General features: G+C 44.1%; 1 protein-coding gene across 1 annotated transcript in view; it reads left to right on the forward strand.

Annotated features, from left to right (window-relative positions):
* Nucleotides 1–17,749, forward strand: part of TMEM178B (transmembrane protein 178B) — a 316,692-nt gene extending 298,943 nt beyond the window's left edge. Inside the window, exon 4 of the mRNA XM_065423855.1 lies at nucleotides 17,499–17,749. Within this exon, the coding sequence (XP_065279927.1) occupies nucleotides 17,499–17,749 (251 nt within the window). The remainder of the gene's footprint in view (nucleotides 1–17,498) is intronic.
* Nucleotides 17,750–18,227: the final 478 nt, after the last annotated feature.

Genomic DNA, 18,227 nt, shown 5'->3' on the forward strand with positions numbered 1-18,227 from the left:
TTGATCTCTCCAAGGCAGATATGAAGTACCTTGATGGAAGCTACCAAGGGGAGGCAAGAAGGGAAAAAACTGAGACAGGATGAAACTCCATGGAGTTCAGCTAAAAATGGCAGAGGCTAATGCAATTTCTTTTTTTAGTAACTTTTTATGTGGCAAAATGTTTGTGGTCCCTATTAATTCTTTTTGTTGCGTCTCTTATAGTGGTCACAGCAGAAGCAGTTGCTATGGTGAAGGCTGAAAACATACATGCCTATAACTTTTCATAACATTCTCATTTGGGAATCCAATTTCTCATGCTTGTTCTCTTCTCAGAGATGAATAATTTTGGGAAGCTTATACAAAATCTTTTCATCCATTTGTGAGTGATGGCAGATACATACACTTACACACAAGAAATCTGGCCATCCCCTTTGAAATAGAACTACATAATCAATGGCTAAAACATAAACATTGAAGAAGGGCGTAAATGTAGTCTTCACTGAGGAATAGTGTCTTTCCTTGGTTTGACAAATAGTAGCTGTGGTTTGACAAAGGTCGGAGCATTTGCAAATGCTGAGCATGCTCATTTGAATTTGTCCATGACACTGGGAGACGTTCACTTAAAAATTGGCACCGGGTGCATGCATGTGCCACTCAGGAAGTGCATGTGTAATACCACCATGGGACAGTCACGTAACTAACACCTATATGTGGTTTAGATAGTAGAGGGGGACAAAGAGCTACGTCGTATTTGCACGTCTTGGACACAGGCCTTTCAAAACTGGTTAACAGGCAGGAGTGTGTCCTGCCATTTTGTTACCCTGTTAATTTTGATTTTTTTTTTTACCCTTCTTTTGCATTTTAAAATTATTTAAGGCCTTGAAGTGGCATAAGCAGCTTAAATTGATCTGAAGTCTTGGACTAGTTTAAGCTCTTTAAGATTAAGGCCATAGATTGCATTAAGCTGCAAACAAAAACGGAACTGGTGAGCTGGCCAGGGGCTCTGATGTTACCTTAAACATTTTTGAATCTGTGCACTGACGGGATATATATGTACAGGTATGGAAATGCATATTTGTCCTGAGAGACTAGCAGTCACCAGTCATCCTTTGGTCAACTAATGCCTGTCAGCTATGGAATGGGGCATTTTATTTCTTTATTTCCTTTTTTCACCAAGAAAATAAAAATCTAGAAAATTAAATAGCTATACCGCCTCTTCCCCACACCCCTCTCTCCCCCCCGTTTTAATGTTAGGAAATGCAAAAGTTAAGGTCAGTTGTACAACAAGAAGATACAAGACAGCATCATAATACATATGCCCAAAGGACACAGTTAAGGTAGCAGATTAGTCTTAACATTTCTTGACTTCCAAGTGCTTCACTTTGCAGCCTTATTGTTGCGTTTCACACAGGTTTTGCATTTTTTTAAATAATATCACCCAGTTTCAAAAGTAGACACTTTGAACAATGAATGTGAAACACTGCTTTCACTGAGATCGCTTCTGTAAATCACTCTGTATCCTCCATTGTAGTGCCCTTTTGTAACTTCCTACAATAATACTCCTCAAGGAGGGATCGCAACACACATCTCACCACCTACTGTAGCATCAGTTCACTTGTGGGACTATGTGTCCTCCTTCTGGCAGAAACACAGTTTTCACTAAATGATTTGCACAGAACATCAGAAATGGAGCCTAATCTTTATGCCGATACCAACAGGCACAGCACTTTAAAGTGAAAACCTAAGAGTTTATGTCTACATGCGGAAATTGGGGGTGAGGGGTTGAAGCAGTGGTGGATTCCAGTCCAACCCCAGAGGTGTAACACAGGTGGTATTCATTTAATGCTTTTAACAGAAGGGATGGATCAGTAACTGCAGCTGGAGAATTTAGTGTCAACTCTGTAGCATTTGATTGCCATGGAAACATCAGCTGACCTCAAAGACAAACTTCAAATGCTTTCTTTTTGTGGTTCATTTCTGCTGCTCCTAGATATGCACTCACACCCTGAAGAAAAAAGACCAACACAAATAGTTATGGCACCTTTGTATCAGATCACACAAGAACTCTGGCTTTTTGTGGTGCAGAGATCTGACAGTAGCTGTGTGTGTGAGAGAGAAAGAGAGAGTGTATACAACTGTCACGGATCCACAGGATCAGTGCTCTGACCCCAGATTTGGACAGCCTCTTGGATGACTCCTTCAGTGAGCCAGACCCCTAGGGGGTCTCACTTTTCCTTGAGGATAAGCCTCATGGCTTCACCGCCTCCTTAGGCTGGACCTCTGGTCCTTCAGTACCTGCTTCACACTGTGCGCTCCACTCAGCAAGCCCCACTGAGGCAGATGCCTGAAGGAGACTTCTACTACCTTAGGGAGCAATGCACCTCCAACAGCAGGGTCATGCGCACAGCGTTGTCCAAATAGAAGGGTTTATTAGTCAACTGGAACACAGCATAGAAAGTCCTTGGTTAGCATAGATTAAAGAAAGTTACAGCATGGTTCATTCTTTGTAGCTCAGAGCCCCAGCCAAGTCGTGTCCCGTTGGTTCCCACTCTTGTCCCCTCTTTGTTGAAGTTCCTGGGCCAGTCCGACCTGGCCCTTCCTCAGTCCTTTGTTGTCCAGCTGGTCAAACACGGCTGGCTTCCTGTGGAGGAGTGGGCCATCCCTGGTCGTTAGCTGCTAGGTAGCAAATGTCCCAGTGTTTGGCTTTTCCATTCTCTACATGGACTCTCCAATGGCATGGGCCCCAACTCAAGACAGTGAAGCGTCAGTCACACCTGCCTAGTCGCCTGTTTAAGAGTAAATAGCCCTTTTCTATCCCCTAGGTGACAATGCAGGATATGAGGGGAACTGAGGCACAGGGTTCATACAAAATATTTACAGAAAATTCCCACTCCATCACAACAACCCATCGTCCTTTACTTCTGATTGGGATCAGCCCACTTTCTTCAACATGGCCTACATTAGACTGCTACATCAGTTCATCCTGATTTTGCAGCACAAGGCATTTTTTCACGGCTCTTGTTTTATTTCTTTTTAAAGTAGGCCAGATAGCTAGAGAGAACCCTAATTGCTCACTCCCAAGGCCAGCATGCACTGGGAGAGATGTGGAGGCTGCACACTCGGCCCTCTGGGGAGATGAGAAAGCAGGTAATGCCTTGTGCTGCTCGCCAGCAAATAATCTGGCCTTTGGCTCTGGGGAGAGTCTGTGTAGCCCCGTCTTTTGGGAGGACAGAAGCTCTGCTGTGAAGAGGTGAATTAAAGCTGGACAAAATGTGTGGAGTAGGCTCTGATAGGAACACAAAGGACTGTCCCAGCAACAGCCATGGAAGATAAGCTACATGTTTTTTTAAAGTTCTGTAATTCTCTGCTCCTTGATAATGTCATAGAATAGACTATCAGGGTTGGAAGGGACCTCAGGAGGTTATCTAGTTCAACCCCCTGCTCAAAGCAGGGCCAATCCCCAGACCGATTTTTGCCCCAGATCCCTAAATGGCCCCCTCAAGGATTGAACTCACAACCCTGGGTTTAGCAGGCTAATGCTCAAACCACTGAGCTATCCCTTCCCCTGGTGTTGAACTGCTGCTGGCATTTGCATTTCAAGGCCAGAGGAAGATGGTCAAACAAAACTTGAGTTTACTGGGGTTTTTTTAACAATTACTTATTGAGTGCCTTTAGTATACTGGTACCAAACAGAGAGGAAGGCAGTGCATGGGTAATAGAAGGAGAGGTAGAGCTGGCACAACACCTTACTAGGCAGGAACAACTCTCTGTAGAGAGAGAAAGGGGACTGCCTGTGTATGTGTAACAGAGCCCAGTTTGGAATTTAGAAATTCACTCAAGACTCAGACCCACCTTCCCAGGCACCCTTGCAATGTGGGCCCGTCTTGTCTATTCTTGAGGGCCCTATTAGGGGGCGATAGAGAAGTTAGTCATACATATGGTACTTATGCGCAGTTGGACAGCTTCATGGGAGATGAAAGTTTTAGCTCCCTGCAACATGAAGAAAGAATCCATCTTAGCCCTTTTCAATGCCATGTAATCTTTAAAAGGCAGAAAAATAAGGGATTAGGAGTGCTGCTGCCCACTCTGCAATTCATGTGATACCATTTTCATGGATTTGTCCTGTCTCTTGCAGGCTTTATTTACAGGACAATGAAAATCTCAGTTTGATTTCTGGATAATTATATCCCTCGGGATAAATATAAATGGTTCCAGTTCTAACTGAATGGCTCGGGAGACTGGTTGTGGGATACAAAGCCATCTACAGCAAGGTCCGCCACCCCCCCATTCAAATTCAATCCAAGTCAGACAGTGAGTAAGAAAAAGTCATTATAACCTGACAGGTGTGTGGTTGCCTGCGTGAAGTGAGGTGGTGGGTCTCAGTACAGTTGCTAATGGACAGATGTCCAAATCATACAACAAACACCACCACAACTGGTACCAGATGGCATCTTTGATGGCATCCACAGCAGAGGAATAAGGATTAAATGGACATTGAGATAACACTACCCTCTCATCCCTTGAATTGTTCCTTGCAGGGTATTTTAGAGGCATTGGCAGGGCAGTGTGTGAGAAGTTTGCACTGCTTCTGTTTATGCTGTGCTTCTATAGACAAAGAAAGGACCTCAGCCGCCATGAATCTGACAATTCTCATCAGCTCTAAATTCACTTTAAAAGCCAAAGTCAGACTTCCATATAGGGATCTGATTTTCAGAGCAGAAGTAGATTTATCCTCCAAATCCTGGAACAGGGAAAAATTAGCCAGGGTGCTGAAAGATCATATGAAAAGGGTGCTGAAAGTCTCTTCTTCTTGGGTGCAAAGGCATGTTTAAACTGGATAAAAAGCCTGCTGTGACTTTAATAGTCTGTTCTGATTACCTTTAAGTTTCAGCTTACATATAACCGCGAATGTGTAAGAAATTGCAGAGTAATCACGTTTGTGAGGAAAATAAAAGATAAAGTAGCCACAAAGCTAGAAGAAACTGGTTTGAACTAACACAAATCCTGTACTGGCAGAGGAGGAGAGTTAACATGGAAACGAGAAGATAGCAGAAAGTTATAAATAAGTCTGTGTAACAACGGGAAGCTGAAATCTTATTGTCCAGTGCTGGAGGTAACCATGATGAGATCATTCTGATGAGCTTCCCATTTGTGATTAATTGATCACTACTTACTGAGTGCTTTGCCTTCCAAAAGATTTGTTAGACCCACCTGCTGAGTAAGTGAATCTCAGTCCAACACCTTTACTGCTGTGAATGCAGCACTGTGACAAGTCAAGTCCTTCTATGTGATAATGAAGGTCAGCTCAAATTAATTGAGAGCCCGTAACAGGGGGTTCCTGCCAGTGCTACAATTTGGCATCAATCTAGCAGTCTGGTTATATGGCAGACCTGAGATGTGATGGAATGGCAGGCATATATATCAGATACTGGACGAACTTGCAGCAGGATAAACAGTCTGGGAGATCAGACATGCAGTGATGGAAGGAGTTATTTCCACACAAAAATTACTTAATTATGGCATTAATTACCACTGCCTATATTATCCCCACACCACTAAAGGGCTGTGCTAATACTGGCTCATTTTTTTGCTGCCTCTGGTTACGTGCTTGCAAGGCTGCAAGGCATCATGTTGGCCTCATGGGTGTAGTCAGTCATGTTATTACTGCTGGGCTATCTTGAGGTGAGATGGTCATGGTCATCACCGTGCCCACAGTGTTCAACGTTAGTCACTGAGTAACTCCCATGCTTTGAGCATCCCCTGTTCTATTCTTTTCTGGAGTCCATCTCATCAAAACGTAGTGCGACTGTAGCTTCTGAAGAAATAATGCAAGACAGGATGTGCAGTGACAGTGTCACTCCTGACTTGCGTGCAGAACACATGGGAGGGTGTGCACTTACTGTGTTGTGCATATCTTGGATGCAGAGATACATGATAGGGTGCACTGTATACACACCATTGGTGCAATCATACACAACAGGGTGCACTGCAATTGTAGAGTCTTGTGCTCAAATCTTGGGTGTCATAATATACAACAATTTGGAGTTACTGTGTCATATCTGTGTGCCATAAGAGAGTAATACACAAAGTGCCAGCTCCTTACCTGGTGTAATTAGGTGTAGCTCAATGAAATGCATTGATTTGCACAAGCTGAGGATCTGACTCAACACGGTGTACAGTTATGGTACAGGATACACGTTCTCCAGGTGTAATAATACACTACAGCTTGTGTAGTTACAATTCAGTACAAATGCACTGCTGCTGAAATAATACACAACAGGATGCATGGTTACCGTGGTTTACTATGCATGCCTCCAGTGTGCTGTGAGACATGAGGCCAAAGGCCAAATGCAAGAAGCACCCAACCAGCAGATATATGATACGATAACAGCATTACTATACACCCCGCTGTTTATTGTGGTTCTTAGTTTTTAAAAAGTGTATTAAATTCCAACCCATGTGGGTTTATGGTCTCATAATGACACAGCATGGAAACCCTGTCAGCCAATCAGATAGCTCCTTCCACCCAAGCCTTTTTATAAGGGCAAATTTAAAGTAAATCCTTTGCATTCTGCAACCCGTCTGTTAGCTGATGATGATGCGACGGTGTATAATTAAACGATAATTTATATTCCGTGCAAGTGTGCACAGAGCAATAAAGTGTTCTCAAGAGCCGTGTGCCGCTGAGGCATTCAGTCCATGCACAGAAGGAGTTTACTGCAAAGCTGCTCCCGCACAACGGAGTTTGTCACCACGGAGCTAGGAGCAGTGTTGTTTTATTCTTTAATAATTTCAGGATTGTGATATAATTTAACTAGTTAATGGGACATCTACCTCAGGATCAGGCCGCATTTTGTTATTTATTTGTTTCATGTACCTGGAACAAAAAAACGTGTAGGGTAAAGAGAGGCTGAAAATGATGCAGCTTCTGTTGTGATGTGCGGTTTTTGTCCAGCTCTATAATGAAAGATCAGATGACGGCCACAAGACTAGCACACCCTCCAAAGAAATTAATAACCACAAATAACAACCAATAGCAACAACATCCAGATGCAGATCTACAGAAACACTTTAAAAAACGAAACTCACATTTCAGTGAGAATTGCCTGGGTTAAATAAAGTTAAATAAATATCATCTTCTAAATCAGACTTCTGTGGGGCTGTTCTTACCTACTAGAGTTGCAAAGTAACACCTGAGGTTCTTATAACTGTAAGAGATCAGAGAGGAAAAAAATCTTTATTTCCCCCCCCCCCATTTATTTATCTTGCACATTTGAAAGCACAGTCTGTTCATGAGTCAGTTTCCGCGGTTGTTTTTTTGGGAGGAGTGGGGAAGGGTGTGTGTGTCTTTCAGTCAGGCACAGAAGAGATATTTTTTAAAAACCAAGAGGAAAATGTGATTGTAGATCCACATAAATTTTGAGGCGTCTCAAGGGCAGGCATAGTACCAGAAACTACTTGTATCTATTTTTAGGAACTGACTAGCTTTCAAATCCATGGTATCTCTTTAAGGTGAAGGAACGAATTCCACTAATAGTTGGCTTTTCATCCTTTATCTAAGGCCTCAGTCACAAATACTAGCCACAGGCATGTTTAAACAAAGTTGTTGTTAGCAGGGTTCTGGCACAGTGGCAGCATACAGAGGTTCCTCTAGCTTTCCAGCTTAGGCCTCACAAAGGTGTAGAGGGCAAGGAATCAGGGCCGGCTCCAGGCACCAGCTTACCAAGCAGGTGCTTGGGGCGGCCACTCCGGAGAGGGGCGGCACGTCCAGCTATTTGGCGGCAATTCGACGGATGGTCCCCCACTCCGGCTCGGAGCGAAGGACCTCCCGCCGAATTGCGATCGCGGCTTTTTTTTTTTTTTGGCTGCTTGGAGCGTCCAAAACCCTGGAGCCGGTCCTGCAAGGAATTGACACATGGCTGGGCCACAGAGCCCAAGCAAGCTCTCAGAGCAAATACAAGGGACTCTAAAACTAGTTACTTGGTAATCAGAATGGAGGAATATATGTGAGAAAGCAGAAGTGCAGGTGTGGGGCAAAACCTTAAACTGATTCAGCATGGTTAGTGCTGGCAAACTGAGCCGGTTGTGTTTAAACCAGTTCAAGCACAATCAGCCTGGTAATCAGATGATAACAAAACCTCCCTACCTGAACATCCCCACCGCCCTGCTTGATGCAATCATGCTTAAAAATGGCTGTAACTAGCTCCACACAGTACTGCTTCCGATATGGAGAGGGCAAAAGTGGACTCTCAAACCACAGTCACAACTCATGTATGGTTTTCCTCCTCTGCAGCTCTGAATAGCCTCCATGAAAACTTATCCACGCAGGGTCCCCAGGTGCTCTAGCGATTAGTATTTATTATTTGTATTGCAGTAGCACCTAGAGGCTCCAACTGAGATGAAGGGTCCCATTATGCTGCACATTGTGTATAACAAAAGGATGGTCCCTGCCCTAAAAAGCTTAGAGTCTACATGTAAGATAAAACAACGAGGAGTCCTTGTGGCACCTTAGAGACTAACAGATTTATTTGATGAGATGATGTATGTAATAGCCCTTGCTGGCTGTTGTGTTTCTACCCACACCCTAGGCCTACATGCTTTTAAGCTTCCTTTGGTCTGGGGAGGCTCTGGCCTCTCTGACATACTTCCTGGGTGCAGGTTCTCTGTTGGCTACCTGGAGGTTGAACCTCATGGCCCCACTGCTGTAGGCCCCCAGAACCAGTTCTGAACCTCACTCCCACCCCAAAGACACCGCAGTAGCTTAAGCACACCCTTTCCCAGAACACCAGCTTTGTAGGTTCTCTAGTTTATAATTTACCCCTTCCGGGACATGTGATCCTTGAAGCAAATAGGCACAGATATTGCAAAGGGTTTCTAAAAAGCAATTACTCTTTACTTTAGACACACAGGAGATATACAGATCTATGCAAAATAAGAAAAACCCATGTGTGATTCCCTGCCTCAGTTTACTAACCACTCAAGTATTCGCTGGGATTTGATCCGGATTCTGGGACTTCTCTCCTTCAACACATGCTTCTTTTACTGTTCTGGTTGGTGAGAGACAGCTGCTCTGAGCAGACCTAGCCCTTTTATAGACTTCTTTGTTAGGTCAGCCTCAACCCCCTCGTCAGGTGATCAACTGCCTGGTTACCAGCCCACCTGAGTGGACTGGGTCTTATGAGTGCCCGATAGCTCCCTGAGGTAAGGTATCTTCCATTTGAATGGAAGACCATGGAGGTTTAACAACCCACCATTGTTAGCCCTGTGTCTCCACCCTTTGGAATTTCACACCAAGATGGAGGTAAAAAGACAGCAGAGAAGGCACAGACCAGCCTTACAGTCATAATGGAGTTTGTAGTTTGATATAGATAGGTACAGAGGGTTCATAATATCAAACAGAATTAATAAATTGTATATAGATTCCCCAGATTGGCCTCGTCAAGATTAACAGAGCAGGGGTACCTCACAAGTACCGCTGGTGAGTTCTTACACTCCTTTTTTTCAAGATAGAGCTTCTGTTATTACCTTTTATTGATTTAATAGCTAGACAAATACAATTAATGTGCAGTAACAGGTGTTTAACCTCTCCCCATTATCAGGGCAACCATTTTCAAAACCAGATTTAAAGGAAGGGCAGCTGTCTGATTAGGAGTAGCTACTGGATGTCAAACAAAGCAACTTCTGTGGTGTAGACACAGCCTTAGATGAGACTTGCTGTCTTGCCTGACAGAAGCATTTCCCAATGAAATGTGATTTTTCCTTTATCAAAAATATTGCTGTGGCTTTGTCTCATTCACTAGTGTTTCATTTGGGACACTCCCACCTCCCCTCACAAATGTCAGCCTGGATTTCTCTGCCTCCATCCAACAGAATTCAGTTTATTACACTCCTGTCAGCTGTGCTGGAGAAGTCAGTTTTTCTCCCTCCAGTCCTGCTTGGATGCCAACGCATCCCTGGCGGACTGTTATTACTGCCTGTCATTCATATTCTATCCGCCAATTCCATGGAGGGGAGATTTAAACCTCAGCCCATCTGCATTCAGTTCTGATTGGATAATTATCCCAAAGCTGCAGAAAGTGTTTTTGATAAACAAATAAAAATTCTATATTGCCACTGCTGTCCTGGGACGCTGGCTCATTAGTAAACATGGAAGGGAAGTACATGACTGATTGCAAGAACCTATCAGGGCAATTCTTTAGGATTTAATTTTTTGTGGGGAAGAGACTGTTACAATGAATTGTTCATGAAATTTGGCAGTCCTGGAGGCTCTGAAGTCCTGTGTCTAGCGTAGGTACAGTATCATGGGCAACAGTAGTCTACTTTCCCCTCACACCGGTCTAACCCTGACTTGGAGAGATCACTTCTTGGGGTAGTTCAATCTCCATGCCCATTCAGTCCAACAATGGTGCCAATCAGGAGGGTGGTTTTATGTCATACAGGCATCTATTCACTAGGTATTGGACTGCAGGCCCCAGCTCATTTTGCACTGGTCCCCAAACAACCCTAAAACACACCAGCATTCAGTTATTATCAGTAGCCCTGGTACCTCTTACATCATGAGGCCTGATTAACGGTAAGTGGGGCCATCCTAGTTCTGATAGTTGAATCTGAACAGCATGTGGGATTCACACACTGGACATAAAATTTTCTCTAGCCAGCATGATTCAGCATTTTTGGGGCCTTGGTAAGTTGCAATAAATAGTGAGATAGTGGCATGTCATTGATGGATGCTGGTAAATTGGAGTTTAAAATATTGTACATGACGTCTTACATAACCAAGGACAGTGGAGGGGTATGGAGCCATGCACCAGCAAATTCTTGTGCATACTACTGATTATTTATTAGCTCAGTAAAAACACGGAGTTTGATCCAGGGATTGAAACAGCATTTCTAATGAGTTTCACATTCATGGCTGGTTTTACTCTCCATTGTTTGTAACTTTCTCCTCATTAGTATTTATTATTTTGTTATATGGTGGTGTCTAGAGACCCCAACCAAGATCTGAGCCCCATTGTTGTGGGCACTGTACAAACACTGTCCTTGCCCTGAAGAGTTTGCCATTGAGATAGATGAGACAAAGTGTAGGAGAAGGGGAGTACTTCCTTCCTTTTCGTATTTAGCAACCACATGGTTTCAAACTGGCAACAGAGATTTTCCCTGATATCTCCTCTCACAATCCTATGTCTCTAATGGAGCTGAAATTATTCCTTTTAGCAAAGAAGGGACTCTTTTGCCATTTTATAACCACAGCCCTTTGAAACAAGCCACAGAGCTTGGTTTATAGCTCGGTATCTCTGCCATGCACCTTCCTCCCATCACGATATAAGAGCCAGGATGGCCTGCCACACAGGGACTACTGCATTCCTACCCACACAGTCTCATGTTACGAGGATAATCCATTTAACAAGGGAGGATGTGGGGGAAGGGACTGGGATTTCTAATCAAACAAGTGGGTTGATTTCAGAATAAAGAGGAGGGGATCACCTGCTGACTTCTGGGAAGGAGGCCCTCCAGTGGCCTGCATCTCCTGCTGTTGATTTGCAAATGGTGTGACACTTCTCTAAAGATGACCCCAGAGCCTGGGGTGTCTCTACAAAATATTTGGAAAGATCTGGAGCATTTAATCTGGGGTGAGTCTACCCTCTGGGGCAGGGATTGTCTCTTCATCTATGTCTGTACAGCACCCTGCACAATGGGGACCTGATCTTAATTGGGACCATAAAATGTTTATTATTCAGGAATGTCTGGTCACCATGTATAGAATTTAGCCAGAGAGGCAAAGTTCCCCTCAACCGCCCCTTCATTAGAGAGGAAAATGAGGGCTAACATCAATGTATTTCCCCCACACACACTGAGGTGAAAAATCAATCTCGTCCCATTCTCCGTCCTATGCCTCTGCCAGGAGCTTTCTGGGCCAAAGGACACGATCAGTGCATTAGAGGAGTGAGTCTGACAGGCTGCCAGCTGCCAGCAAGGTTGGCTTACCACACTGCAGGGGACACAGAGCAGGCTGAATGACCTTCTGTCATGGGCGGCAGTGCAGACTGTATGGCCAGAGTTCTGAAGGTGTTTGCTGGCAGCTGGATTTGTGGGTTTGTCTAGAGAGAAGCCAAGCCAGTGTGTATCATGCCAATATATAGTTTCAGATACATCAGTGGGAGGGAGAGGAAATGCATGAGGCCAGGGTCATGTTTGTGGGAGGCAGGGAGATAAAAACATCTGCAGCAGAAATATATTGAGGCTCTTGGTCTCTGTTTGTTGGTCTTCGTTTAGCCTCAGAGCAGGGACAGGTTCAGAGCATCTCTTCCTTTCAAGAGGGCTGTGAAACCTTTAGCTCAAAAGAGCCCGATGCCCACTTACAGTAAGGTTCTGGCAGCAGGTACACTCCCAGAGCGATGTAAAGGGGCCTCAGTGCAAGTGAGAATCAGGCCCCAAAAAGCGTCAGGGGGGCAGTTTTAATCACTCTTTGTGTGTACCTTCATGCCAAAGGAAAACATTCAGAGTTGTGGTCACAGCGTTCCACTCTGTACGATGCTGGCCAGAGCGTTCTGTGCTGTGCAGCACGGGACGGGTTAATGGTTAGCATGCCCAGGCATTTGCATGAAGAAAATGTGAGCCAGAACTAAGTATTAATATGGGGGCAGCAAGAAGGAGAGGGGAGTGACTTTTCTAGCAGCTTGCTTCTTACAAGAGGGGCCCCTTCCTATCACGACCCCACCCCATGTAAGGTGTGTCTCCAACTTCTAATGAATGTGGGATTTCCTTGCTGCTGTTACACAAGCAAAGGAAGTGTCTCTAGTGAATTCAGAGATGGAGGGAGCCCTCTGGCATTTTGGCACTACCAGATTATTATTCATTATTATTGGTCATGATTATTATTTATTAATTTTATTACAGTATCATTTACAGGCCGCAGCTGAGAGTGGGGGCTCATTGTGCTAGGTCAGTGGTGCCCAAACTTGTCCTCTCACAACCCACCTTTCCTGTAATGGAATGTGTCTGCCCCCGCTGGGAGCGGAGCTGCAGCCGCGGGCCGGGGGCCTGGGGCAGAGCCGGGGCCATAAGCGGGAGCTGGGGGCCAGGAGCGGAGCCAGGGCCACAGTTGCAGCAGGTAGGCCAGGGGTGAGGGCTGGGCCGAGGCCGGAGCAGAGTGGAGCTGGGGCAGAGCGGGGCTGGGCGGCTCTCTCTCCCCATCTCCTGTGGTGGCTGGGCTGGGCCCTGCTGTGCATCTCGGATGTTCCTCCATGCCTTCTAAAGGGGTGTGCTCCACAATTTGGGGGCCACTGTGCTAGGTGCTGTACAAACACATAATAAGAGACATTCCCTGTCCCAAAGAATTTACAATCTAAATAGACAAGACAGACAAAAGGTATATATACACTGCAGTCGGAGGTGTGATTGCACCTCGGTTAGGCTTACCAGCATTAGCTTCAATCTAGCTAGCATGGCTAAAAATAGCAGTGAATATGCAAGGAACAGGCTAGCAACATGGATACAGTCCCAGGGTCCCCAGCATGCTTGTACAGCCTGTGCTGAAGCCCGTGCCACGGCTATTTTTAGCCATGCTAGCTAGATTAAAGCTTGTGTGGGTATTCCATCCTGTGCTGCAATCAACTCTGAGTGCCGTGTAGATGTACCCAAAGAGGGGGAAGGAGGAAACAGGTAGAGAGAGAGGAAGTGACTTGCCTAAGGTCACACAGGAGGTCAATGGTGGAGATGGGATTCACATGGAGATCCTAGACTTGTTTTGCTGCAGCCTCTAAAAAGGATTTTGCCATACTGGCATGTCCCTGTGTGCCAAGGATGTCTTTTGGTATGTGTTCTCCCCAACACCTTGTCTGATTGGCTTCAGACATTCCGGAAATATTCTACTCTAGCATAATTCCACTCATGCCCGCAGAATGGAGTGTGTACAATTCACTGCTTAGCTGCAACTAGCAATGGTAAAGAAGAGGAAGAAAAAGAGGCAAAAGCAAGAAGGAGAGAGAAGAGGAGTAGTAAGAGAAGAATGGAAAAAGAGCGAGAGAAGGAAATATTATAAAAATAACATGGCCCTGACTGTGTTGGGGGTGAAGTAAGGAGGAAAATTAGACCATTGGCTCTACTGTGATTTTGGCTATCATCTCTAGGGAGAGGTGCTGATTCTATGGTAAAATCATAGGATGGAAAGGACCTCGAGAGGTCATCTAGTCCAGTCCCCTGCACTCATGGCAGGACTAAGTATTATCTAGACCATCCCTGTCAGGTGTTTGTCTAACCTGCTCTTAAAAATCTCCAATGATGGAGATTCCACAACCACCCTAGGCAATTTATTCCACTGTTTAACCACCCTGACAGTTAGGAAGTTTTTCCTAATTGCCAACCTAAACCTCCCTTGCTGCAATGTAAGCCCATTGCTTCTTGTCGTATCCTCAGAGATTAAGGAGAACAATTTTTCTCCCTCCTCCCTCTAACAACCTTTTATGTACTTGAAAACTGTTATCATGTCCCCCCTCGGTCTTCTCTTCTCCAGACTAAACAAACCCAATTTTTTCGATCTTCCCTCGTAGGTCATGTTTTCTAGACATTTAATCATTTTGTTGTTGTTCTCTGAACTTTCTCCAATTTATCATATCTTTCCTGAAATGTGGCGCCCAGAACTGGACACAATACTCCAGTTGAGGCCTAATCAGTGTGGAGTAGAGCAGAAGAATTACTTCTCGTGTCTTGCTTACTACACTCCTGCTAATACATCCCAGAATGATGTTCGCATTTTTTGCAACAGTGTTACACTGTTGACTCATATTTAGCTTGTGGTGCACTATGACTTCCAGATCCCTTTCCTCAATACTCCTTCCGAGGTAGTCATTTCCCTGATTTTTCCTTCCTAAGTGGAGTACTTTGCATTTATCCTTATTGAATTTAATCCTATTTACTTCAGACCATTTCTCCAGTTTGTGCAGATTATTTTGAATTATAATCCTATCCTCCAAAGCACTTGCAACCCCTCCCAGCTTGGTATTGTCCGCAAACTTTATAAGTGTACTCTCTGTGCCATCATCTAAATCATTGATGAAGACATTGAACAGAATTGGCCCCAGAACTGATCCCTGCAGGACCCCACTTAATATGCCCTTCCAGCATGACTGTGAACCACTGATAACTACTCTCTGGGAACGGTTTTCAAACCAGTTTTGCACCCACCTTATAGTAGCTCCATCTAGGTTGCATTTCAGTAGTTTGTTTATGAGAAGGTCATGCAAGACAGTATCAAAAGCCTCACTAAAGTCAAGATATACCACATCTACCGCTTCCCCCCTATCCACAAGGCTTGTTACCCTGTCAAAGAAAGCTATCAGGTTGGTTTGACAAGATTTGTTCTTGACAAATCCATGCTGATTGTTACTTATCACCTTATTATCTTCTAGTTGTTTGCAAATTGATTGCTTAATTATTTGCTCCATTATTTTTCTGGGTACAGAAGTTAAGCTGACTGGTCTGCAACTCCCCGGGTTGTCCTTATTTCCCTTTTTATAGATTGGCACTATATTTGCTTTTCCAGTTTTCTGGAATCTCTCCCATCTTCCATGACTTTTCAGTAATTTGTTTATGAGAAGGTCATGCAAGACAGTATCAAAAGCCTCACTAAAGTCTAGATATACCACATCTACCGCTTCCCCCCTATCCACAAGGCTTGTTACCCTGTCAAAGAAAGCTATCAGGTTGGTTTGACAAGATTTGTTCTTGACAAATCCATTCTGACTATTACTTATCACCTTATTATCTTCTAGTTGTTTGCAAATTGATTGCTTAATTATTTGCTCCATTATTTTTCTGGGTACAGAAGTTAAGCTGACTGGTCTGCAATCCCCGGGTTGTCCTTATTTCCCTTTTTATAGATTGGCACTATATTTGCCTTTCCAGTTTTCTGGAATCTCTCCCATCTTCCATGACTTTTCAAAGATGATCGCTAATGTCTCCAATATCTCCTCAGTCAACTCCTTGAGTATTCTAGGATACATTTCATCAGGCCCTGGTGACTTGAAGACACCTAACTTTTCTAAGTAATTTTTAACTTGTTCTTTCCCTATTTCAGCCACTGATCTTACCTCATTTTCACTGGCATTCACTGTGTTAGACGTCCAGTCACTACCAACCTTCTTGCTGAAAACCAAAATGAAGAAGTCATTAAGCATCTCTGCCATTTCCACATTTTCTGTTGTTGTTTCCCCCCCCTCATTGAGCAATGGGCCTACCCTGTCCTTGGTCTTCCTCTTGCTTCTAATGTATTTGTAGAAGGTTTTTTTGTTACCCTTTATGTCTCTAGCTAGTTTGATCTCGTTTTGTGCCTTGGTGATACATTATAAGAACATACCATAGACAGATCGTTCACTCCTGTGAAATGTGAAGAGGTCTGGATTTAATTTGGTGAAGTTGGGGGGTGGGATCAAAGAGGAAAATCAAGCTCATAAAGGGAGAGTAGCTCAACGAAACCTCAACTCAAATGAGACTCATGTCTTTCCATAACACTTCTTATCTGCCAGAATTACACACACAAGCTTCTCATGAAGTACGTAAATACTCTCATCCTCTTTTGCAGATGGAAAACTGAGGCAGCAAGTTTCAGGGTTTGTCTACACTTGAAGTGTTACAGCAGCATATCTGCAGCATTGCAGCTGCACCACTGTATCACTTCGGTGTAGATATTACCTCCCATAGAGGTGGTAACTAGGTCAACAGAAGAATTCTTCCATCAACTTAGTGCTGTCTACACTGGGGGTTGGGTCGGCTTAACTATGTCACTCGGGGGGGTGGATTTTTCACACCCCTGAGTAATGTAGCAAGGTTGACCTAACATTTTAGTGTAAACCAGGCCTCAGTGACTTCCCCAGTATTACAGAGAGAGGCAGCGGGAGGCTAGAATGGCAAGGAGGACAGATGTTCCGTTTTGCGAAGGATTTGGAGATTTCAAAATGTTCAGAACTGGAGTGAAAACCAAACATTTTAAAATTCTCTGTGAAGAAAAATTCCCCAAAAGTGTCATTTCAGGTGGTTCAGAATGTTTTGTTTTGAGAACATTTTCAACTTTCAAATGATGTGTTATACTATGTAATATACTGCAAAATTTTTAAAAAATTAAAAGAAAAGTGATGTAAAATGAAAAACTGAAATATTTTAGTCAGAAAATGTCAAAATGGGATGTTTTGACACAATCAGAACTTCCCCTCCCCCTTTTCTATTTTCAAAACAAAATACCAGTGAAATTGCCCTGATTTCACAAAGCGATTTGGTTTTGATGGAACAGCCTATTCCAATGGAAGTTTCTCCAACCAGCTCTAGTCAGGGCCAGTGCTACAGCTCAGCAGTTCCTGGCACCCAGTGTGACCATGTCGCTTTTTGTAGCAATTCCTCCAGCCTTTCAGATATTCCCTTATTGATCACACTGCCTCTTTTGCAGACAGCTGGGGAATGCTACTTTTATCATTCTAACCTTTCTTTATTCTTTCCCTCCCTCCTTCCCCCCTCTTGTCCTTCTCCAGGTACCTTCTGCATCATTTCACTGTGCACATGCGTGGCTGGAATCAACTTCGAGCTTTCCCGCTACCCCCGCTACCTGTACGGACTTCCCGATGACATCAGTCATGGCTACGGCTGGTCCATGTTCTGTGCGTGGGGAGGCCTGGGCCTCACTCTTATATCGGGCTTCTTCTGCACCCTGGCCCCTTCTGTCCAACCTGTCCCCAGGACCAACTGCCCCAAATCCAGACCTGAGAATGGGACAGTGTGCTAAAATAAATAAATAAACAAATGTGTGTATATATATATGTATACACATACATACATATATATATATGTATAGATATATTTATCTCAAACTGATGCCAGTGCCAAGGTAGAGCTCAGTTCAACATGGCACCTGCATCTCCACAGGACTTTCTGTTGCTTCGTTCTTTCTCACAGAGATGGGAAAGCTTTTCTGTAACATGGCTCTTCCATCTAACTCTTAACTTCAGTATCATAATGTAAAGGTCAAGTGAAAATACTGTTGCATCTATCTACTGCCACCTGGGGTGGGTGGGGAAGCAGGTTATATGGAGGATGTGAAACCTGAGTCTGTACAGGACGTGGGGAACCAAAAACTATCAACTGCAAGGCAAGAGGAGAATACAAGCAACAAGCAAAGAAATGAATCAACCATCTGAGTCACCTCTAGAATGTAACCTCCTCGAAGCCATTTTCAAACCCCTACCACCTTTAAAAAAACAAAC

Source organism: Emys orbicularis, chromosome 1 (assembly GCF_028017835.1).
Source record: "Emys orbicularis isolate rEmyOrb1 chromosome 1, rEmyOrb1.hap1, whole genome shotgun sequence".
NCBI classification, from domain to species: Eukaryota; Metazoa; Chordata; order Testudines; family Emydidae; genus Emys; species Emys orbicularis.